Source organism: Perca flavescens, chromosome 3 (assembly GCF_004354835.1).
Source record: "Perca flavescens isolate YP-PL-M2 chromosome 3, PFLA_1.0, whole genome shotgun sequence".
Classification (NCBI taxonomy): domain Eukaryota; kingdom Metazoa; phylum Chordata; class Actinopteri; order Perciformes; family Percidae; genus Perca; species Perca flavescens.
Genome location: NC_041333.1, coordinates 41,795,648 through 41,820,630, shown reverse-complemented (window position 1 = coordinate 41,820,630; position 24,983 = coordinate 41,795,648). Strand labels below are relative to the sequence as shown.

The following is a 24,983-nucleotide window of genomic DNA, read 5'->3' as shown; positions in this document are numbered from 1 at the left end:
GTGTGTGTGTTTAGGCTGCAAGGATAGCCAGTCTTTCAGGATCTGTGTTGAACCTGTTGTTCATCCTCATATTGTCCAAAGTTTATACGTCTCTGGCCCACATCCTCACACGCTGGGGTGAGTCACACTTTCTTCCTCATCCTCCTCATTCTCACTGTTAGTCTAGACTGAACATCATGCCTGTATGTGTTTTGTATCTGTGTGTGCGTGCGTGTGTGTGTTTTCTCTCAGAGATGCATCGGACTCAGACTAAATATGAAGACATGTTCATCCTCAAAGTTTTCATCTTCCAGTTTGTCAACTTCTACTCGTCTCCAGTTTACATCGCCTTCTTCAAAGGCAGGTGAGGATGGCTTGAACCAATCACAGCGAGGCTTGCAGGTTCAGCCAATCACAGCGAGGCTGGGAGGTTCAAATGCAGAGCCAAGCTTTCTTTTTTCTTTGTATACATTTTGTGCATCTTGTTGGGCTGAGTCCGATTCACAGTTTATACTTTCAAAATAAAACCAATCAAATGAAACCATGAAGTCAGGATGCTGAGTTGTTGGATTGAAGAAGTAAAACACAGCAGCTAGATGAAAGTTGGAGCCACAGCGCCTCCCGCAGGCTGAAGATAAAAATACAGTCCCTCTTTGCATTGTCAGGTCTGCAGCAAAACATTCTTTAATCCCATAAAAAACTTTATTTAAAGTTTTAGTGGAGATCTCAAAGTTTACAAATATCTCAAATTTGCCTGAATTTTGCTGCAGTGTAAAATGAAGCAGAGTGGAAATATGAATATTTAAATATATTGACACTGTCTCTGTCTGCCTTTCTGTTTCTCTCTTTGTCTGTCTGTCTGTCTGCCTGCCTTTCTGGCTCTCTCTTTCTATGTCTGTCTGTCTGCCTCTCTCTCTCTGTCTGTGTCTGTCTGCCTGCCTGCCTGCCTGCCTGCCTGTCTGTCTGTCTGTCTGTCTGTCTGTCTCTCTCTCTCTTTGTCTGTCTCTCTGTCTGTCTGTCTGCCTGCCTTTCTGGCTCTCTCTTTGTATGTCTGTCTGTCTGCATCTCTCTCTCTCTGTCTGTCTGCCTGCCTGTCTGTCTGTCTGTCTGTCTGTCTGTCTGTCTGTCTCTCTTCATCTGTCTGTCTGTCTGTCTGTCTGTCTGTCTGTCTGTCTAGTTTTGTTGGTTACCCTGGAAACTACAACACTCTGCTTGGACTCCGTAATGAAGACGTGAGTCTGTCTGTTTTAATGAAGATGATTATTTACAGATCTGATGTCACAGGGTTTTACATTTTGTTTTTATCCACACGCAAACACACACAAAAACACACACATGCACACACACACAATTCAATTCAATTCAATTCAATTTTATTTATAGTATCAAATCATAACAAAAGTTATCTCGAGACACTTTACAGATAGAGTAGGTCTAGACCACACTTTATAAATTCCAAAAGCCCAACAATTACAGTAATTCCCTCAAGAGCAAGCATTAGCAGTGGCTATTGCGACAGTGGCAAGAAAAAACTCCCTTTTAGGAAGAAACCTCGGCAGACCCAGACTCTTGGTAGGCGGTGTCTGACGGGCCGGTTGGGGGCGTGATGAACAGTGGTGATAACAGTCACATTAGAAGTCACATTGACTTTGAAGGTTATCGTGGAAGTTCATGTCATAGCAGGGCACATCGTGTCATACTGAGTAGTGCAGTCTCCTATACCGGATCCTGACTACTCTGTGCGTATGAACATCACAGCAGGGCGTTGCGGGATGTAACGTGGCGCTGCAGAGCACGGGGGGAGGCTGCGGATGCAGCAGGACGCAGCAGGATGCAGCCGGGAAATGCAGAGAATCGCAGAGCATAGCTATGCGAAGAAGAAACATCTCCCCAGAGCTAGATTAGTAACAAGCATTTCTGGGACAGGATGCATACAAAAGTAACAAGTAGAGATGAGAGAGCAGCTCAGTGTGTCTTAGGGAGGAACAGCCTCCCCGGCAGTCTAGAATTGTAATAGCATAACTTAAGAGAGGCAGGTTAAAGAGAGGTGCCTGGTCGGGCTAGAACTCCCCCCAACCGGGTCGGGCTGTACTGGACCGCCTCCCTCTACTCTCGCTCGATTATTAATTATACAGTATAGAAAAAAAAAAAACTGATGACTACGAGGAGAAGCAGTGGGCGGGTTAGGTGGGCGCTTCAACTCCTCGTCCCTAACTATAAGCTTTATCAAAGAGGAGGGTTTTCAGTTTACTCCTAAATGTGGTAACGGTGTCTGCCTCTCGAACCCCGACTGGGAGCTGGTTCCATAATACTGGAGCCTGATAGCTGAAGGCCCTGGCCCCCAGTCTACTTCCAGAGACTCTAGGAACCATAAGTAGCCCCGCATTCTGGGAGCGCAGTGCTCTAGTGGGACAATAAGGTACTATGAGCTCTTCTAAGTATGATGGTGCTTGACCATTTAGAGCTTTGTAAGTCAGGAGGAGGATTTTAAATTCAATCCTATATTTCACTGGAAGCCAATGCAGAGAAGCTAATACAGGAGAAATATGATCTCTTCTCTTAGTTCTCGTCAGAACACGTGCTGCAGCATTCTGGATCAGTTGGAGAGTCTTAATGGACTTATTTGGGCAACCTGATAATAAGGAATTGCAGTAATCTAGTCTAGAAGTAACGAATGCATGGACTAGTTTTTCAGCATCGTTTTGAGACAGGATATTCCTAATTTTGGCAATGTTACGAAGATGGAAAAAGGCTATTCTTGAGGTTTGTTTTAAGTGGGCGTTGAAGGATATATCCTGATCAAAAATAACTCCTAGATTTCTGACAGTAGTGCTGGAGGCCAGGGTAATACCATCCAGAGTAACTATATCTTTCGAAAACGAAGTTCGGCGGTGCGTTGGTCCTATCACAATAACTTCAGTTTTGTCTGAGTTTAACATCAGGAAATTGTGGGTCATCCAGGATTTTATATCCTCAATACACGTTTGAAGTCTTGCTAACTGACCACTTTCATCTGGCTTAATTGACAGATATAATTGGGTATCGTCTGCGTAACAGTGATAGTTAATCGAGTGTTTCCTAATAATATTACCTAGAGGAAGCATATATAAGGAAAATAGAATTGGTCCAAGCACTGAGCCTTGAGGAACGCCATGGCTAACTTTTAGCGTGCTTGGAGGGTTTATCATTAACATTAACAAACTGGGATCGTTCAGAGAAATAGGACTTAAACCAGCTTAGTGCGATTCCTTTAATGCCAACTAAGTGTTCCAGTCTCTGTAACAGGATAGTATGGTCAATAGTGTCAAATGCAGCACTAAGATCTAGTAGAACAAGAATGGAGACAAGTCCTTTGTCTGCAGCAGTTAGAAGGTCGTTAGTAATTTTCACCAGTGCCGTCTCTGTGCTATGATTCTTTCTAAATCCTGATTGAAAATCATCAAATAGACTGTTGCTATGTAGAAAATCACATAACTGATTAGCAACCACCTTCTCAAGGATCTTGGATAGAAAGGGAAGGTTAGATATAGGTCTATAGTTTGCTAAGACCTCAGGATCTAGGGTGGGTTTTTTCAGAAGAGGTTTTATCACAGCAATTTTAAATGACTGCGGTACATAACCTGTTAGTAAGGACATGTTGATCATATCTAATAATGAAGTGTTTACCACGGGTAACGCTTCTTTGAGTAGCCTCGTTGGGATGGGGTCTAAGAGACAGGTAGACGGCTTAGCTGAGGATATCTTTAACATTAATTGTTGAAGGTCTATAGGATAAAAGCAGTCCAAGTATATGTCGGGAGTCGTCGTTCTTTCTAGCGGTCCTGCATTTAAAGATGAACTGTTAGAAGTTAAGGGCAAAAGGTGTTGAATTTTATCTCTAATTGTTATAATTTTATCATTAAAGAAGCTCATGAAGTCATCACTACTCAGAGCTAGAGGAATAGATGGCTCAACACACCGTGTTGTTGTTTTATCCACACATAATCTAAGATGAAACATCATAACATCTTATGAGATACCTTTTCATAACAACCAAATTATATATATTTACATATTTTGACCCTTTTTAACGTTTTTTTTATAGGTTTTGGTGTTGTTTTCGCTTTGCTCTTTTTCAACACTGTAATGTTTTTTTTACACTTTTCGAAACTCTTTTTGTTTACGATGGTTTCTTTATGTTTTTCTTTTCTGTGTTTTTTTCTTTTGACACTTGTTTTCTTGCAGTGTGGAGCCGGTGGTTGTCTGATTGAACTGGCTCAGGAGCTGCTGGTCATCATGGTCGGAAAACAGCTGATCAACAACATCCAGGAGTTCATCTGGCCGTAAATACACACATACGCGCAGAAACACATGCACGGCCGCACACACACACACATGCACACACACACACACACACACACACACACTCACACAAACACATGCACACATACACACACAGACACCATGATTGTGCACAATTCAGAATTGAATTGAGAATGACTCCTAAATTCCAATTCAATTCTTGAAATTCAATTCTTGAATTGGAATTTAATTTGAATTGATATCAAAAACGGGATCTAGCATTACAATTCAAATTTGAAGCAGAATTGCAATTCAATAAAAATTCAAACAAATTCATATACATAATTTAAGTGAAGTGTTTAATAATTAAGCTTACAATATACAGTATGTCAGATATGATTGCATTACATATTCTATAATTGATATTAGTTTGAACTACTACAGATTACATGTTCAGGAAATGTTTTCCCCCAGCAGTGAATGTTAAAAGCTCTAGTCACCGAACAAATAATTCAGTTTTAATTATTGAAATTGTAATTTTGTGGAACATAATGAAACATGACTCCATTTCCCAGAATGCTTTAATTTAAACAAGTATTTAAAATGGTTGCCAAACTATTTTGGGTGGACATTTGTTTGAATGCTTCTTTTCTACACAATTTGAGGTTTGACACTGGACTTTTTAAGTTTCAGAAGTCCCTTACAACTTCTGATCATAAATGTTTATAGATTTGACACCTGTAATAACAGTGACATGGAAAATAATAGCAGGCCTAAAAGGTCATCTGTACTAGTTCATTTTAAAGAACCAATTCCAACACGAACACCTAGAAATCACAGAGCCATATGCAAGCACTGCAGTGCTCCAGTCTGTGGCTCCATCAAGGCTACTTCAAATTTCAAAAGGCATCTACAAGGAAGTTAACAGACAGACAGTATTTTATTTTGAAAACCATTTGTTGATGGTATTATGCTACTGATATTTGATATTAGCAGTGTTGGGGTCACTACTCAAGAATGTGTAATACATATTATTCACTTTTACCCTAACCCTAACCCCATTGTTATTCTCTATGGATAGTAACTCATTACTCTACTCATTACATTACTGTAGCAAATCAAGAAAACAATTATTTTCAATTGTGAAAGTAATAGAAATATTTGTTCTCTTGATCTAGTGATCTATATTTTGGAACAAAATGTATGCAGTGTTGAGGAGTGACTAGTTATGTGTAATGAAATTATGAGATTAAATTACAAAATTAATGTAATTGTATTTAGTTGTATTACTGAGGTAAAATGTATAATTCAATTAGTTACTAATCAAATTAAAAGTAAATTGCTTTGCATTGATGAAGTAATCCAAACCACATTTATAATGGGTAACTTATAACAGTAAGCAATTTCTAAAGTAACCTCCATAACACTGAATGTACAGTATGTGAGATTCAACACATTCTTTCTGATGTGTGACTGTGTGGAATTTCTTCGAATTGCAATTCATTTAATTCCACTTCCTGTCATTCAAATTCAAATTCAACTTCCTGTGGGGCGGAGTCAACTCAATTCAAATTCTAATTCATGAATTGAATGGAGGCCATTTCTGAAATTCAGAATTTTGCACAGCCTGACAGACACACACACACACACACACACACACACACACCGATAAAGACCATTTCACTGAAGTCCTGATCAACAAAACTCTTGCTCGACTCAACTTCAAGCGCAACTTATTTGGCAGGAAGTTGATGTCATGGTGGCAGAAGAGGAAGATGCGTCCTCGGCTGAAGGAGGTGAAGGAGGAGGAAGAGGAGGAAGAGAGGGAGGAAGAAGAGAATGTTTCTCCCTGGGAGGAAGACTACCAGCTGCTGCTCTGTGAGGGACTCTTCAGTGAATACCTGGAGATGGGTGAGCATAAAAATGCCCAAAATATTGACAAAAGCGGCGACTGTGTGATGTCCTGTCGTGTCCCCTAATACTGTATATTATGTCTCTTTTATATAGACCTTAGTGGTCCCCTAATACTGTATCTGAAGTCTCTTTTATATAGGCCTTAGTGGTCCCCTAATACTGTATCTGAAGTCTCTATTATATAGACCTTAGTGGTCCTCTAATACTGTATCTGAAGTCTCTTTTATATAGACCTTAGTGGTCCCCTAATACTGTATCTGAAGTCTCTTTTATATAGACCTTAGTGGTCCCCTAATACTGTATCTGAAGTCTCTATTATATAGACCTTAGTGGTCCTCTAATACTGTATCTGAAGTCTCTTTTATATAGACCTTAGTGGTCCCCTAATACTGTATATTATGTCTCTTTTATATAGACCTTAGTGGTCCCCTAATACTGTATCTGAAGTCTCTTTTATATAGACCTTAGTGGTCCCCTAATACTGTATCTGAAGTTTCTATTATATAGACCTTAGTGGTCCTCTAATACTGTATCTGAAGTCTCTTTTATATAGACTTTAGTGGTCCCCTAATACTGTATATTATGTCTCTTTTATATAGACCTTAGTGGTCCCCTAATACTGTATCTGAAGTCACTTTTATATAGACCTTAGTGGTCCCCTAATACTGTATCTGAAGTCTCTTTTATATAGACCTTAGTGGTCCCCTAATACTGTATCTGAAGTCTCTTTTATATGGACCTCAGTGGTCCCCTAATACTGTATCTGAAGTCTCTTTTATATAGACCTTAGAGGTCCCCTAATACTGTATCTGAAGTCACTTTTATATAGACCTTAGTGGTCCCCTAATACTGTATCTGAAGTCACTTTTATATAGACCTTAGTGGTCCCCTAATACTTTATCTGAAGTCACTTTTATATAGACCTTAGTGGTCCCCTAATACTGTATCTGAAGTCACTTTTATATAGAACTTAGTGGTCCCCTAATACTGTATCTGAAGTCTCTTTTATATAGGCCTTAGTGGTCCCCTAATACTGTATCTGAAGTCTCTTTTATATAGACCTTAGTGGTCCCCTAATACTGTATCTGAAGTCTCTTTTATATAGACCTTAGTGGTCCTCTAATACTGTATCTGAAGTCTCTTTTATATAGGCCTTAGTGGTCCCCTAATACTGTATCTGAAGTCTCTTTTATATAGACCTTAGTGGTCCCCTAATACTGTATCTGAAGTCTCTTTTATATAGACCTTAGTGGTCCTCTAATACTGTATCTGAAGTCTCTTTTATATAGACCTTAGTGGTCCTCTAATACTGTATCTGAAGTCTCTTTTATATAGACCTTAGTGGTCCCCTAATACTGTATCTGAAGTCTCTTTTATATAGACCTTAGTGGTCCCCTAATACTGTATCTGAAGTCTCTTTTATATAGACCTTAGTGGTCCCCTAATACTGTATCTGAAGTCTCTTTCCCAAAATTCAGCCTAAGTGCAGAATTACAGACACTAGAGCCAGTCCCACAATGATTACACCTATCACCATTTCTAGCCACTGGGGTACCATAGGCAGGCTGGGGGAACTCATATTATTGTTAAAAAAACTATTTGACCTTTAAGTCAAAAATAGATTAGGCTTTTATGGTATAGAGGTGCATTGTTTGAATGTTGCGAGAACAGAAGAGAAACCCGAGACACACAGAGACCCCGACCTTGTGTGTGTGTGTGTGTGTGTGTGTGTGTGTGTGTGTGTGTGTGTGTGTGTGTGTGTGTGTGTGTGTGTAAATATGCTGGCTCTATACACGATAAATGTCCTGATTATTTACATCGAGTCTGGTTGGTCTTCCTTGCCAGTGATCCAGTTTGGTTTCATCACTATCTTCGTGGCGGCGTGTCCTCTTGCTCCACTCTTCGCTCTGATTAATAACTGGGTGGAGATCCGTCTGGACGCTCAGAAGTTTGTGACTGAGTATCGCCGCCCGGTGGCCGAGCGAGCGCAGGACATCGGCATCTGGTTTCCCATCATGCAGCTGATCACGCACATGGCCGTGCTCGCCAATGTAAGTCAAGTCAAGTCAAGAAGAACTTTATTTGTCCCAAGAGGGGCAATTGGTTTTGCTGCAGTGAAAACAGTCATCCCAAATTACACACACACACACACACACACACACACAGTCAAACTCAGAGACACACACACACACACACACACACACACACAGACACACAAAAGATAACTCTAAATACAAAATATAATATGAGATATTGAACAGGAAAAAACTGACAGGATCAATAATATTTGAAATTGGTCCAGTATGCAACATTTAACTGTTAATTTGCGTCTACAGAAAGTGGTGTATCGAAATTTTTCTAAAAGTAAAAAAAAAACTAGGCTGACAAGCCAGACCCACATTCAGATGTTGGGTCTGGTAACTCACCATTGACAGGGCTCAATCCGAGGGGTGGGATAAATGGTTGTCTTTCAAATTCCCTCTGCAGTAATAGGATAGCGCTACAACCAGGCCGAGCAACGAAGAAGGTAGCGAATCTAGTTGATGCTAAAATTAAACTTTTGCCGTATCCGGTCGGCAAAACTCTGAATCTTCCTTTTTTAAGAATGATTTCTGTGCCGTTCTTTGTCCTTTTCTCAAAGAAAAGCTTAACTCCAAGTCTTCCAGAAGACCGCTGTTCCCAGCAGCAGCCATAAGCCCCGCCCACCGACTCTATACACGATGTGATTTGCCTGACCAAAATTTGTTTTTTCCAGCTCACAAGCCAACGGAGAGTGCCTAGACTGACCCTTGCTGCAAAATAAATTTGCTGCCACTAGGGTGTTTCTAGATTTCTAGGCTACAAAAAAACTGCAGATTAAGCAATTACTGCATGAAGCTCAATTAAAGGGAATTATGTCTAAAATTAGGCCCTAAATCCTACCAAATCTGACTCCAATTTATTAATTCCCGCGCCTTCCTACATCATACTTAAGTTTACCAGAACACAAGGATCAATCTGAGACGAAGAGTTCCATTCTGCTCTTGCTTGAACTGGTTAGCAGATAGATAACATGAGATCCATGAAATAAAGACTAAGGAAACCAGAGTAGAGAGAGGCCTTTAGTAAGGATCTTTCAAATTTTGTAAAACTGTGAAAACATAATAATACGGCATTACAAACTGCCCATATATACACATACATGAATATGGAACTCAAATAAGCATTTAAGATAACTTTAACATGGATGTCTATGGAGAAATGCTTATCGTGATTAGCATCTATTAATACAACATGCATGTTATGCTAAAACGGAAAATACACAAAGACTATATCAAAGTAGATATACTTCATACAGAAATACTTACAGACTTAGACCTTCAAAACTACCTAAGGCAAAGAGAGAAGAGTAACTGCAGCATGTCCTCTCAGTAGACCAGAGTCAGAAGCAACAGGAAACCAATGGCAAAAGAGGAGGCTCTGAAATAAGAGAACACAAATGCAATACAACTTTACACCACTAGATGTCTCTAATGCGACACAAAGTGGGGGCAGAACAAGTTCAGTTAAGCAAAGTTTACTGAGTCCAGCATAAAAGTTAAACACAATCGTGGAATCACAAACAGAGACTAAGTTTCTCTAGCAACAGACATCAAGTCATAGCTGGTCCACTAAGTTGTCCTCCGAATTATGAGCCCTGATCTGTTCTTACCCTCAAGCTTTTATCCTTTCCTCACAGGTGTCTTCTTGTTTCTAGACAGAAACTGGTATCTTACACACACACACACACACACACACACGCTAAGGTAGGGACCTCTGTGTGGTGCAACTTCTTCTTTTGTTCTTGCAACCTTCAAACAATGCACCTCTATGCCATAAAAGCCTAAACTATTTTTATGACTTAACTTTCTGTGCATCAGAGGTCACCCAGAGTACTTTTAACCACTTCCTCAATGACTATCAGCTCTTTTGCAACGACCACATACACATATTTTGTTAATAAAATATTTCGACAGTACCTTAGCAAATCCTTTTGCCGCTGTTTCTGATTGCTATTTTGACCCGTGTGTGTGTTTTGTGTGTGTGTGTGTGTGTGTTTGTGTTGAACGTTTCCGTTTCCAGGCATTCCTCATAGCGTTCACATCGTCCTTCCTGCCTCGCCTGTACTACGGCTACACAAGAGACAGCACGCTCAGCGGCTTCATCAACTTCACCCTGGCAACGTCGCCGCGCAACTACAGCCGGCAACACACACCCTGCAGGTAACACACACACACAGACACACACACAGACATACACACAGACACACACATACAGACACTCACACACCCTGCAGGTAACACACACACACACACACACAGACACACACACACACACACACACACACACACACACACACACACACACATACAGACACTCACACACACAGACACTCTGTCACAGACACACACACACACACACACCATTCATCCAGAATATAATTGTTTCTGTTGTTTCAGGTATCGGGGGTTCAGGGATCAGGACGGAAAATACCTCCCTGAGTACTTTCACCTCCTCGCAATACGACTCGCTTTTGTCATCGTGTTCGAGGTCAGTGTCTCTCACACATCTAACACATGCTAACATGCTAACACATGCTAACATGCTAATACATGCTAAGAGCTGACGAAACGATGCAATGTGGTCTTCCCTCTCTTCCTCAGCATGTGGTCTTCTTTATTGGTCGTCTGATTGACCTGATGGTCCCTGATGTCCCTGAGGACGTGGAGGTGAAGATAAAGAGGGAACACTACATGGCCAAAGAGGCGCTGGCTGAGAACCAGGTAAAGAGAGTGTTTAATGCAGGGATGCCCCGAATCCATGATTCGGCTTCTGATTCAGCTGAATATTGGGCTTGTTGAAGAAGAAGTCATCTTGTAAAGTCATCTACAATAAAATTATCCATAATCTAATTAGTTAGAAACTGTAAAAGCTGTTTAATGTAATTCTACACTGTAAATTGTAAATTTACAGTAATATACTGGCAGCAGCTTCACCAGTAATTTATTTACAGTATGCATACTGTTTTTAAAGTCATTTTACTGTAAATAGTACTTCTTACTGTATTATTTTAATTTACAGTAATATACTGGCTGCACTGTACTTCTTACCTTATCCTTTATTTTTCCAGGATACATTGGTATTAACAGTAAATACCTGTAATCTGTAACATTCGCAGATAGTGCTGTAATATTATTTTCTCCCAGAATGCATTGGCATTTACAGTAGGATTCTGCATATGTAAGATACTGTGAGATTGTTGCTGTAAATTTACATCAAAGATTTACAGTGTAGTTTGATTAAACTACGTGTTTCTCAGTTATAGTTTGATTTGTTCCTGTGTTACAGTCTTTGGGGAAATTTATGATTGATGGTGAGAAGGATGTCCTGGCCAGAGAACTGCGACAGCGTGGATCCGGCGCCTCGCAACTGCCGCAGAGTGAATCCCCGCCACCAAACCTTACAGAGATCCCAGAGGAGCCCGACACACCACACAGCTGCTGAAATATAACTGTATTTATATAATATATTATGACTCTGTGCTGCCGGATGTCCTCGCTCTACCTCAACGTCCACATCTCAGAGACTGACCCCTAAAGTCCAGTTCAGTCCAAACATTTGTCACGAAATAAGTTGAAACCTGCAAGTAGCTGTAAGTTTCAACTTATTTCGCTGCCAGTTTACACCAAAGCAATGGGAGAAAACGGTGTATCATCTGCATAGAGACGAATCTCTGTACTTCCATTCTAGCTTTAGGCTTTGTAGGCTTTTCTTTCAGGCCAGTTCAGAATGCTGAATCTTTTCTTGCCTCGTTGCGAATCTTAAGGTCTGAACTGAGCTTTAAGGCGCTGACACACCAACCCGATTATCGGCCATTGAACAGTCTGGCGAGGTCGGTGACTTGAGTCTGGTCGGTGTGTTCCGTGCCGTCGTCCGTCGGAGGAGCCGTCAGTGTTCATTTGGGCTGATTTCTCTTGTTGAATCGGCCAGTGGGCAGTCGGACTCAATGACCAATCTGATTGGTGGAATGCTAGCCCGGAAATGACGAGCGGGATGAGCGTGACTAGAGTCTCTCAAAATCTGACGAAAAGCTTTTAAAGCCCATGTTGCAAGGTTTATTTGCTTACCATTTTTTGCAATTTGCTTGTTGGTAATAAACATTTAAACTGTTACCCAACAACATCAAATACAATAGATATCACAAAACGGAATAAAATACGAAAAAGTAGTACTTTTTTACAGTGGTTTCTCCTTTCCCCCACAATGCATTGCATGACGTCACGTTGGGGAGACGACAGGCGAAAGCCCCGTCTTAGTTCACTGTCCCGGTCACGGTTTCTGCCGCTGGTCTGGCAAAATATGGCTTTTGGTCTCGACCGAGTCAGTGTGTCTTTATTATGTGTATAATAATATTGGGGGGGAAGTGAAAGGCAGCTTGGACGGGGATGCTATTCGGCTTGTCATAAGTTTAAACAGCTAGCTAACGCTACGCCGATGTTTTGCTAATGTTAGCGCAACAGTGTTAGCTTGGACTGCTAGTTAAATACCGGTATTACAACTGCATTCGGAGTTACGTCCACGTTGTCAACACAAGACATGTGGCGTTAGTGCTCCTTTTGTGCCATACTTTTATTGAATGAAATATTAATCTTCGCTCCTACGAAATAGGTGTTTTTTGTAACATTACACACAAAGCTAACTGGCTATAGTTAGCCTGTACGTATGCTAGCGGGATTAGCTAACGTTGCGTAGCCAGCCAGGAACTTCGGCAATTGGCAGTAGTTTCGGCGAGCTAACCGCAACAGTATGTTGCCCACAATCAACCTCTGCTGTTAAAAGCAGTCAATCTGCAGTGATGTTTTGAAATGGAGACACATGGATGTGTTAGCTGTCGAGGTTAGCTCGCCGAAGCTGCTTGCTGGCTATGCAAGGTTAGCTAATGTCCGCTAGCATACGTACAGGCTAACTATAGCCAGTTAGCTTTGTGTGTAACTAACAAAAACCATCTCGTAGGAGCTAAGTTTAACGTTTCATTCAATAAAGTTATGGTACAAAAGGAGCACTAACGCTACAAGTCTTATGTTGACAACGTGGACGCAGATATAGGAAACTCTGAAGGTAGTTGTAATATTTACCTAGCCGGCTAGACTAACGCTGTTGCGCTAACGTTAGCGAAACGTCGGTGTAGCGTTAGCTAGCTGTCTAAACTTGTGAAAAGCATCCCCATCCAAGTAATAAATAAACACCAGGCAAATATGTTGTTACTGGAGCTAGTAGGCTACCATCAAAACGTGAGATATATAATCATATCAATCATATTTATGTGTTTACAACCATCGGGGGATTTCACAGGTGGGACTGGCAAGTTAGCACATAGCTAGCATGATGCCTTGTATTTTCTAGATCTAGATAAGTTTACCGGTACTTAGCTGAACTAACGACATGATCACTGTCACTAGATATAAATAAAACATTGACTTTAACTTGGTGCTATTCACGGACAGTAAAAAACCCTCTTCCTCATCCCAGTCAGTCACCATAGTTACAGTACTAGGCTGATACACGTCTCCCCAACGTGACGTCATCACCGAATTCCGGAAAAAAAAACACTAATACCAAAAACGACAAAAACCTGACAAAAACTGGCCTTTAACACTATTTGGAGACATTTTTAACAATGATATACATATATTGAGTGCTATATGTACTTATTAATCAACAGTGGTGGTTAACCTGCAACATGGACTTTAAACTGACCTTTGTTGATCTGAAATGAAGACAGATTCAGGAACTGCACGGCCTATTTCTCACTTAAAATGTTTTCAGAAACACGTTTCGTGAAATATTTTCGTAAAAAGACGAGATCGTATTCTGAACAAGCCGCCATTATGGTCGGTTTTGAAATTCGGGAGTTTCCAGACCCACGTGACGTGTTCGTCCAATCAGCTGCCAGTTCTCTTTTTTGGGCAACAATACAGATTAGCGCTGCCTGCTGTTATGGAGACGTATTACGCCTCGTGCACGTTAAGCACCTATGCTCAAGTCGGCGTCGCTTTGGTGTGTTCTGAGGCACTTTTTTGACCTAACTGTCTTTTCTGCCGACGGTCGGCCGTCAGGTTGGTGTGTCAGAGCCTTTACAGGTCCTACAAGAACTTTGCAAGACCTACAGGAACTACAAGGTTTCTGCTAGATATCTAGAGGATATACCACACCTGTTGGTTCTGCTGAAGCTCTACACATCCTACAAGAGCACAAAGTCAACAAGACCTCAATCTCTACAGGATCTACTAAGTTTTTGTCAAACCTCAACAAGACAACCTACAAGATATACAACACCTCTTGTCTAAAAGACTTCTGTTAGATCTCTAAAATACTTCTGACCTTTTAGGTTTTTAAAACACCTTCAACTGTTCTATGCTACTGCTATTACTACTATGTTATTCCTTCTATAAATCAGATTTCAAGTTTTTTGTTGGATAGCAATGGAGAGAACTCGGAGGTAGTGCTACCCTTGGTGTCGCTTGTCTTGAAGCTGAGCACTGCGCTCAGAGTTTAAATGATTTCAACTTTGATCTCTGATACCGCTGAGCTTTCAAAGTGCAACACTTGAGATAACAGGAGGGCATCAAACTGATTCTTGTCCAACCTAAACCCAATATGATGGGAACCTCTCATCGTGGCAGCTTAGCTTTCTATTCATGTTATATTTTCTTTTTTTATGGCGAGGCAACAACGTTTTTACTGGATAAAAACTCTCAGACAGGACATTCGTTTATAAACTTGTCTCTTCGTTGTTGACTATGCTGTGCCTTGAAAATCCCTCCCATGACAAATCACACGGAAGAGAGATTCAACAAAAATAACCTTAACATTTTTATATATTTTTTTATATATTTAGAGTTGTAGGTAATATAACAGAAATCAAAACAAATATATTGTTGATAAGTTAATGTAATGGCTGAATAAAGGATGTTAATAAACTTCTCACAGGAGTCAGATGTTTGTGTTTGTTACTTCATCATTAAGACTTCAGCTCTTTGGATACCCAACACTCATTGATTAGGAGTAGGGTGACCAGATGAGAATGGGTAAAATTCGGGATGGGATGGGGGGAAATTGAATTTCAAAACTCCAAAATGGTTTATTATTTTTATTCAGGAATACAACTGTCTGTCATGTAAACCCGAAAATAGAGAAAAAATCATCAACATCGTGAACTCAATTGTCATTATGAAACAAATAAAACAAACACAGTGACTGCATTTTTTTCCCTACCCAGTCCTCCCGGTACCTGCAGAAATGTTTTAGTTTTTTAGCTACGTGTTCATCGGGTCCCGGGACACCAACCTGAGCCTCCATTTCAATAATGAATGGATGAAAAATAGCAATGTGTGTTATCAAAATCCGCACCTAGCAGCCTACTTGGGGCCTACATACTGTTGCAGCCAATGAGCAGCTGTCAGGAGCTGACTGCAGGACGACTCAATCACCATGAACAGTTTTTAATGTTCTATCAGATTATAACTACCCCCCCTCCCAGTCACACATGTATCCATTAGCGTTACTTTAAGTTAACTATGTCAACTGTTAACTAACTTTTTCAACCGTTAACTATTTCAACCATTAAAGATGCTGTAGGTGGTTATTGTGAAAATCCAGGAATTCGCCAAAAATTTGAACATTGACAACTTCTCAGTCCCTCTCCCCTTTCTGCTAAAGCCCAAACGGTCTCCTAAGTCCCTCCGCTCACACGAGAGAATGAATGTGTGTGCATGAGCAGTAATTGACACAAAGTTAGACACCCCCCCTGGCCCTGATTGGTGCATCTGAACAGGGAGCTGTGGATTTTTACAAATCACACTACAGGCTGTACGTGGTGCCAGAGGAGCTGGATTTATTTTAAATGACCTGCTTCATGTAGTTCTACTGGAACATAGGGTCAGTGTCAGCAGATATGACAGAAAGGTAGTTTTATAAGTCTCACCTACTGCAGCTTTAAGTAACTATTTAAAAACCGTTGAAGACTCCTGGTTTAGTCGAATTGAAATTGTTCTTGTTGTTTAATTTGATCTGTATGTACTTTTACTTTTTAAAGTAGTTAAAAGTTAAAATCTGTAATTTAATCTTTTGTGTGATTGGTGCTTTTTTGATGTTTTGTTTTTTGACATTTAACTTTTTTTTCATTTAACTGTTTCCTTAAAGTAAATCAAAAAGGTTACAACGTTTTGCCGCATGGCTTTAGCAAAGTATCCGTCAACAAACTTAATTAAAAAGTATAAATAAGTATCTCCCCCCACTGTTAAAAAGTTCCTTTTTACTTTTACTTGAGTAGATTTTGAGACCAGCAATTTCACTTGTACTTAATTAAAAGTTTATCAAAGTAATAGTACTTTTACTCAGCCGTGGAATGTAACTAAGTACTTTTAATCCAGTACTGTACTTGAGTCAAAATCTTGAGGTACTTGTACCTTTTCATGCCACTTTCTACTTCTACTCTGCTACATTTCAGAGAGAAATATTTTACTTTTTACTCCACTACAGCTTTAGTTACTAGTTACTTTACACATTAAGATACACACACACACACACACACACACACGGCGGACGCTTTTATCCAAAAAGGCTGACAGTTGCTATATATGTCTGCACGCCTCTGGAGCAACTAGGGGTTAAGTGTCTTGCTTAGGGACACATTGTTTGGTGTACCACAGTGGGAATTGAACCCAGATCTCCCACACCAAAGGCATGTGTCATATTCACTGTGCCATCACCACCCACACACACAGACACACACAGACACACACAGACACACACAGACACACAGACACACACAGACACACACAGACACACACAGACACACACACACAGACACACGTTTAGTCAGGAGTCGTAGTCACAAAACTTCAGGCTGAAAGCTTGAGCAGGTTTTCTTCTGAAGATACTCGTGAATACGACTCTGTGGGCTCTTTGGGTGACCTGTAGGAGCCTACATTAACTCCTCTCCTTGTTTCCTCTCCTTGTTTCCTCTCCTTGTTACCGCTCAGGTGGAGTATGACTCCTCCTACAGTTAATGCGTACTACATGCCCACTAAGACAACATCGTCTTCCCCGCCGTGATCCTACAAGCCCCTTTCTACGCCCACGACCACCCCAAGTCTATTTACCTCTCCATCTACCTGTCTGTCTGTCTGCCTGTCTTTCTGTCTGTCTGACCTATAAAATAAATACTTACAGAAGTGATTATGTTTGTTGTTTCAGGGCGTTGAACTTTGGTGGGATTGGAGTGGTGATGGGTCACGAGCTCATGCAGGCCTTCAATGATCAGAGTGAGTTTGTTTACTTCATGTGACATTTGTCAATATGAGGACGCATGAAAAAGTCTCTGAACGGATGTCTCTAACGGCAGAAACCCACTGCACACGGAAGGGCCAAATAGCCAAATCTGTCGTGCTGCAATCAGGCTCGCTGCAGCGATCCTTTTGGCGTCTGTGGGTATGCGATCTGTGCTGCCTGCACGATCCCACATGCGCAATATGGTCATACATGCGCAGATGATAATGATTCACGACACTGCACGATCTGTTCCACACTTGCGTACCTTTGCACCACGGGAATTTCATTCATTTCACAGGAAACTGAAGGTCTGCAGTGACAGGAAGACTCAGACTTTATTCCACATGGAACCAACATGGTGTCTGTTCATAAAACATGTAACAACTCCTTTATTATTTTGGATTGGCAACCACGTAAACACTGACTGTTGTTTCACTCGGGTGAAGAGAGGGGCGGAGCTGTCAACCGATCACCATCTGGTTGTGAGTTGGGTCAGGGGGTGGGGGAAGACTCTGGACAGACCTGGTAAGCCCAAACGGGTAGTGCGGGTAAATTGGGAATGTCTGGAGGAGGCCCCTGTCCGACAGACTTTCAACTCACACCTCCAGCGGAGCTTTTCGTGCATCCCTGTGGAAGCTGGGGGCATTGAACCCGAGTGGACAATGTTAAAAGTTTCCATTGCTGAAGCTGCGGCTAGGAGCTGTGGTCTTAGGGTCTTAGGTGCCTCAAGGGGCGGTAACCCACAAACACTGTGGTGGACACCGGTGGTCAGGGAAGCCGTCCAACTGAAGAAGGAGTCTTTCCGGGATATGTTATCCCAGAGGACTCCGGAGGCGGTTGCAGGGTACCGAAGGGCCCGAAGGGCTGCAGCCTCTGCCGTGAAAGAGGCAAAGCAGCGGGTGTGGGAGAAGTTCGGAGAAGACATGGAGAAGGACTTTCGGTCGGCACCAAGGTGCTTCTGGAAAACCGTTCGCCACCTCAGGAGGGGGAAGCGGGGAACCATCCAAGCTGTGTATAGTAAAGATGGGACACTGTTGACCTCAACTGAGGAGGTAATAGGGCGGTGGAGGGAGCACTTTGAGGAACTCCTAAATCCGACTAATACGCCCTCTATGGTAGAGGCAGAGCTGGAGGATGATGGGGGATTGTCGTCAATTTCCCTGGTGGAAGTTGCTGAGGTAGTTAAACAACTCCACAGTGGCAAAGCCCCTGAGATTGATGAGATCCGTCCAGAAATGCTTAAAGCTCTGGGTGTGGAGGGGTTGTCTTGGTTGACACGCCTCTTCAATATTGCGTGGAAGTCTGGGACAGTGCCTAAGGAGTGGCAGACTGGGGTGGTGGTTCCCCTTTTCAAAAAGGGGGACCAGAGGGTGTGTGCCAATTATAGGGGTATCACACTTCTCAGCCTCCCTGTTAAAGTCTACTCCAAGGTGCTGGAAAGGAGGGTTCGGTCGATAGTTGAACCTCAGGTTGAGGAGGAACAATGCGGATTCCGTCCTGGTTGTGGAACAACGGACCAGATCTTTACTCTTGCAAGGATCCTGGAGGGAGCCTGGGAGTATGCCCAACCGGTCTACACGTGTTATGTGGATCTGGAAAAGGCGTATGACCGGAGATACTGTGGGAGGTGCTGCGGGAGTATGGGGTGAGGGGGTCCCTTCTCAGGGCCATCCAATCTTTGTACAACCAAAGCGAGAGCTGTGTCCGGGTTCTCGGCAGTAAGTCGGACTCGTTTCAGGTGAGGGTTGGCCTCCACCAGGGCTGCGCTTTGTCACCAATCCTGTTTGTAGTATTTATGGACAGGATATCGAGGCGTAGTCGGGGTGGAGAGGGGTTGCGGTTTGGTTGGCTGGGGATCTCATCGCTGCTTTTTGCAGATGATGTGGTCCTGATGGCATCATCGGCCTGTGACCTTCAGCACTCACTGGATCGGTTTGCAGCCGAGTGTGAAGCAGCTGGGATGAGGATCAGCACCTCTAAATCAGAGGCCATGGTTCTCAGCAGGAAACCGATGGAGTGCCTTCTCCAGGTAGGGAATGAGTCCTTACCCCAAGTGAAGGAGTTCAAGTACCTTGGGGTTTTGTTCGAGAGTGAGGGGAGAATGGAGCGGGAGATTGGTCGGAGAATCAGCGCAGCGGGGGCGGTATTACATTCAATTTATCGCACCGTTGTGATGAAAAGAGAGCTGAGCCAGAAGGCAAAGCTCTCAATCTACCGGTCAGTTTTCTCACCTATGGTCATGAAGGCTGGGTCATGACCGAAAGAACGAGATCCAGGGTACAAGCGGCCGAAATGGGTTTGCTCAGGAGGGTGGCTGGCGTCTCCCTTAGAGATAGAGTGAGAAGCTCAGTTATCCGTGAGGAGCTCGGAGTAGAGCCGCTGCTCCTTTGCGTCGAAAGGAGCCAGTTGAGGTGGTTCGGGCATCTGGTAAGGATGCCCCCTGGGCGCCTCCCTAGGGAGGTGTTCCAGGCACGTCCAGCTGGGAAGAGGTCTCGGGGAAGACGCAGGACTAGGTGGAGGGATTATATCTCCAACCTGGCCTGGGAACGCCTCGGGATCCCCCAGTTGGAGCTGGTTAATGTGGCTCGGGAAAGGGAAGTTTGGGGTCCCCTGCTGGAGCTGCTACCACCGCGACCCGATACCGGATAAGCGGACGAAGATGGATGGAACCACGTAAACACCTTGTAATGCATAGCGTAAGCTAAATTTAAAAACATCACGACATCCCCACAATAAATGTCACAAGAAATAACAATGTCACCAAGGCGTAGTACACAGACGTCGATATGCGGTTGTGGATCAGTGACAATAATTACTTAATTTAAATACATTTATGAAACAGACTGCATAATGGATAACATAAAATGTAGCCTGGCCGTCAAGTGTTTAAACGCATGCGTGATACAAATAGTGTAGGGAGACCGTCACGTTATCTACTACGTATTTTTGTGCATATTGGATCGTGCAGGCAGCACAGATCGCATACCGATAGTGTCTCCTCTGTTTCTTCAGTGTGGCAGAACCTGGAGTTCAGTTTTTTCATTTTAAACAACAAACTGTGGCTCATCCCATTTGTTTAATGTGGATGTTTTCAGTATTTGTTGAACTACATGCATCAGTCATCTCAGCTGTTGTTGTGACACAAAAAAGGAAATGATTAGGGATGCTCCGGACTTTTGGGGTTCGGCCAAATACCGAATCCCCTGGTTGAGATTGTGCTGTCTCCTCCTCCCATCCTCAGTCCATGAACACAGTAAACACATGAATGAAGTAAACAGGGACTGTCCTTCCTTTGCCGTACCTGAAGTTTCTGCATTCTGGCTGCTGTTTGGAGATTCCTTCATGCACAACTCGTATTCTTCCAGATGTTTCAGACCAGATGTTGTAACAGCGGCCATGTTACGTAAACGGCTTCCGTAATCAACGGCGCCGTCATTACGTCATTAAAGAGTAAAGTGACTGTTTATTAAGATGTCTCCCTCCTGCCGCCAGGTTGTGAGTACGATAAAGAAGGTAACTTGAGGCTGTTGTGGCAGAACTCTTCGGTGGAGGCGTTTCGCCAGAGAACAGAGTGCATGACTGATCAGTACAGCCGCTACACCGTCAACGGAGAACACGTCAACGGGAAACAGACGCTCGGAGAAAACATCGCCGACAACGGAGGAGTGAAGGCTGCATACAATGTTAGTATGATGTTGACACTGTTGAACGAGGGTAGTTGAAAATCCAAAAACAGCTAAAATTACTCCTGCTTTTGAAATGTATTTGTATTAATCCAAAAAACAGCTAAAACTGTACTTCTGCTTTTGAAATGTGAACATCCAGAAACAGCTAAAACTATACTACTGCTTTTTAAAATGTATATGTGTTGAAAATACAGCTGAAAATATACTCCTTTTATTTTGGTTTTTGATTTTTTTATTTGCTCTGAAAACTATATGATGGCTTAAAAATGTAATCATGCTAAACGTTGTGTTACTGATATTATTATAAACATGCATAGATGTATCTTAGTGTGAATTACTGTATGAAGCTGCCCTTTTTGACCCTGCAGCCAGAGAAAATGTGTATGCAGAGGCCTCAGCTGCATTGTCTGTGTTGTGTAACTGTCGGTTTTAACCAGCCAAGTCTCACAGCAGTTCGTTATATAGTTACGTTATTGAAACTATTAAGTCGTGGACAGGTTACGTAAATGCTACTTTTTTCGTGTGGCGATTACGAAACTGAAAGCAATGCATTTTAATGGGAAGCATATTTCGTGATCCCAGAACGCTGACGGTAGCGAGTAGTTGATAAGGCAAAAGTCCGAGCGGATTCTGGACCAGTTCCGCTGAGGCCGGCTCGCAGGGGTTGTCCAGTTGCCCCAACACGCTTTTTCTTCCTTCGCCTCCCCTTCCTCCTCTTCTTGGTGAGGAGGTCAGCCCACATGCTGTCCCCTTCTCCAAGGCTAGGGATGTAGAGCGACACTACACACACTCCCGCGTGCGACGGCCGGCAAGTGGCGGCCCGTCCCGTTGTTGTGGCCGGCGTGTGGCGCCTCATTTCCCCGTTGTTGCGTCCCCCAGAGCAGGTTCGAAAATCGTTGCATGTACACGAAAAAAACGTCAAAATCGTAACCTGTACACAAATTTATGAATCAAAATAACTGACTATTACACGACCTGGTGTGAGACCGGGTTGGTTTTAACCTGCACAGCTAGAAAGAGGAAGTGTCTGTTGGGGCCTTACATGCATGCGCTTGGGGTTGAGGCTCCGAGAGCACGTAGGGGTGAGAACTGTGGCTGGGTTGAGGCTCCGAGAGCACGTAGGGGTGAGAACTGTGGCTGCATTGACCTAGTGATGAACTGGTCTGTTAGATTGTACGTTAGATAGTGTAATGCATATGCATAAGAAAGGAAACATTGTCACATGAGATGTTTTTACGAATTTTCTGCCTGATACTTGCATTAAGACTGTATTGCCATGTAAGGTCGTATAAAGTGGTTGAACACCACCGAGCTGCATCTATGAAGGGAGGGGGATGAAATGTGTATAAAAAGAGGAGCTTTGCAAGTCAAGAGACCCTCTTTTTTAGGGCAGCACCAGACTCCTAGTGCTCACAGCACAAGGGTCCAGTGCCTCTAATCTGGAGGGACCAGGGAAAGGGGCCGAGAGGCACCTCCCTGGGGGACCAAGAAAAAAAAAAAAAAAGCACTCTCCTTTTTGTTTTAACCTTACTTCATCTAGGTTGTCAATCAAAAGCCTCTTGTCTCGTCATCGGGTTTCCAGCGTGGCGGGGTGTGTGTGTGTCTCTACACACACACACACACTCTGGGGCAATGACTTCCAGAACCTCAAATTCAGCAGTGGAGGGGAGGGACCAGCTGCCCTGGAACCGGAGGTGGACCCTGTGAGGGCGAGGGGCACGTGGGCTCCTCCCTCCAGCGCGAGCATACCATAACCTCAGGGAGAGGCTGGTGGGGGCAGTGTTGCAGATTGGGCTGGAGCTGGACACTCCGGAGTGTCGCTCTACATCCCTAGCCTTGGAGAAGGGGACAGCATGTGGGCTGACCTCCTCACCAAGAAGAGGAGGAAGGGGAGGCGAAGGAAGAAAAAGCGTGTTGGGGCAACTGGACAACCCCTGCGAGCCGGGCTCAGCGGAACTGGTCCAGAATCCGCTCGGACACTGGCCCAGGACGTTCAGCCGTCCGCAGGCCCGGTGGCAGAGGCGTCACCAATGAACCAGGACCCCCCGCCTTGTACCTTGCCCCCCCTACCAATGCCTACTGTCTCAGAGCTCCCCCCACGTGCTGCCTCCCCTGTGAATCCACCGCTGCATGCTGGTGATGCCTGCTGCTGAAATGATGGCTAATGTTGACCTGGTGAAGCCCATTACTACTGAGAATCCTGAGGCCGGCGTGCTGGCTAACACAAGTGTCAAGAAGAGAAAGAACAAACATGGTCACATTCGCTTTGCTATTCCAGACAGAGAGACCAGGGGCACACAAACTGACCCTGTCTTGATCTCTGCTTACCTGGGGCCCGGAAACTAAGGTGGGCCCTTCTTTAAAATCTTTTGGTGTGGGCTGGTGAATGGCCGATGGAAGAGAACAAAGATTCATCCTCAATCTACTGGGAATCCAGGCGTGTGGAAACTATTCACACGTCAGGCCTGGGTGGTTTCGAAATCCATGGATGGTGGCCCCAACAGAGGAAAATAAAAAGTCCTTTCTTGAGGGGCCACTTTCCTGAAATCGGTGGGGGCTGTATCTCCTGACGATGAAGCAGGCTTTATTCCTGTGTGCAAAGACTGGTATGCATCTCCTGTGACAGACAAGCGGTTCCTGGTATTTTCAGACTGTAGTGGGATCATACTGGCGATCATCCTGGACAGGAATACGCTCTGGACATTGCATAATTTTGTATTTTTGTATTTTCATGGGAGGATGTTGAAGCGAGGGTAGTTGAAAATCCAAAAACAGCTAAAAACTTCTCCTGCTTTTGAAATGTATTTGTATTAATCCAAAAAACAGCTAAAACTGTACTTCTGCTTTTGAAATGTGAAAATCCAGAAACAGCTAAAACTATACTACTGCTTTTTGAAATGTATATGTGTTAACCCCAAAACAGCTGAAAATATACTCCTTTTATTTTGGTTTTTATGTTGTGTTACTGATATTATTATAAACATGCATAGATGTATCTTAGTGTGAATTACTGTATGAAGCTGCCCTTTTGACCCTGCAGCCATAGAGAGGAAATGTATGCAGAGGCCTCAGCTGCATAGTCTGTGTTGTGTAACTGTCTGTTTTAACCTGCAAAGCTAGAAAGAGGAAGTGTCTGTTGGGGCCTTACATGCATGCGCTTGGGGTTGAGGCTCCGAGAGCACGTAGGGGTGAGAACTGTGGCTGCATTGACCTAGTGATGAACTGGTCCGTTAGATTGTACGTTAGATTGTGTAATGCATATGCATAAGAAAGGAAACATTGTCACATGAGATGTTTTTTACGTATGTTCTGCCTGATACTTGCATTAAGACTGTATTGCCATGTATGGTCGTATAAAGTGGTTGAACACCCCGAGCTGCATCTATGAAGGGAGGGGATGAATTGTGTATAAAAGAGGAGCTTTGCAAGTCAAGAGACCCTCTTTTTTAGGGCAGCACCAGACTCCTAGTGCTCACAGCACAAGGGTCCAGTCTGGAGGGACCAGGAAAAGGGGCCAAGAGGTACCTCCCTGGGGGACCAAGAAAAAAAAAAAAAAGCGCTCTCCTTTTTTGTTTTTAACCTTACTTCATCTAGGTTGTCAATCAAAAGTCTCATCATCGGGTTTCCACCGTAGCGGGTGTGTGTGTGTCTCTCTAAAAATAACCTAAAGTATTAAATATAGGGAAAAAATAAATTATCTGCAACAACTCCTTTAATATAGGCTTAACCATCCGCCCCGCTGACAGTATCTGTAATGACTGTATGGCAGAA

General features: G+C 43.1%; 1 protein-coding gene across 1 annotated transcript in view; it reads left to right on the top strand.

The window, feature by feature from the left end:
- The window catches only part of LOC114553048 (anoctamin-7), a 34,356-nt gene extending 22,659 nt beyond the window's left edge, over positions 1-11,697 (top strand). Inside the window, exons 14-23 of the mRNA XM_028574144.1 lie at positions 15-117; positions 232-343; positions 1,157-1,211; positions 4,204-4,301; positions 6,005-6,171; positions 8,020-8,225; positions 10,276-10,415; positions 10,653-10,743; positions 10,857-10,976; positions 11,542-11,697. Coding sequence (XP_028429945.1) covers positions 15-117; positions 232-343; positions 1,157-1,211; positions 4,204-4,301; positions 6,005-6,171; positions 8,020-8,225; positions 10,276-10,415; positions 10,653-10,743; positions 10,857-10,976; positions 11,542-11,697 — 1,248 coding nt within the window. The remainder of the gene's footprint in view (positions 1-14; positions 118-231; positions 344-1,156; positions 1,212-4,203; positions 4,302-6,004; positions 6,172-8,019; positions 8,226-10,275; positions 10,416-10,652; positions 10,744-10,856; positions 10,977-11,541) is intronic.
- Positions 11,698-24,983: the final 13,286 nt, after the last annotated feature.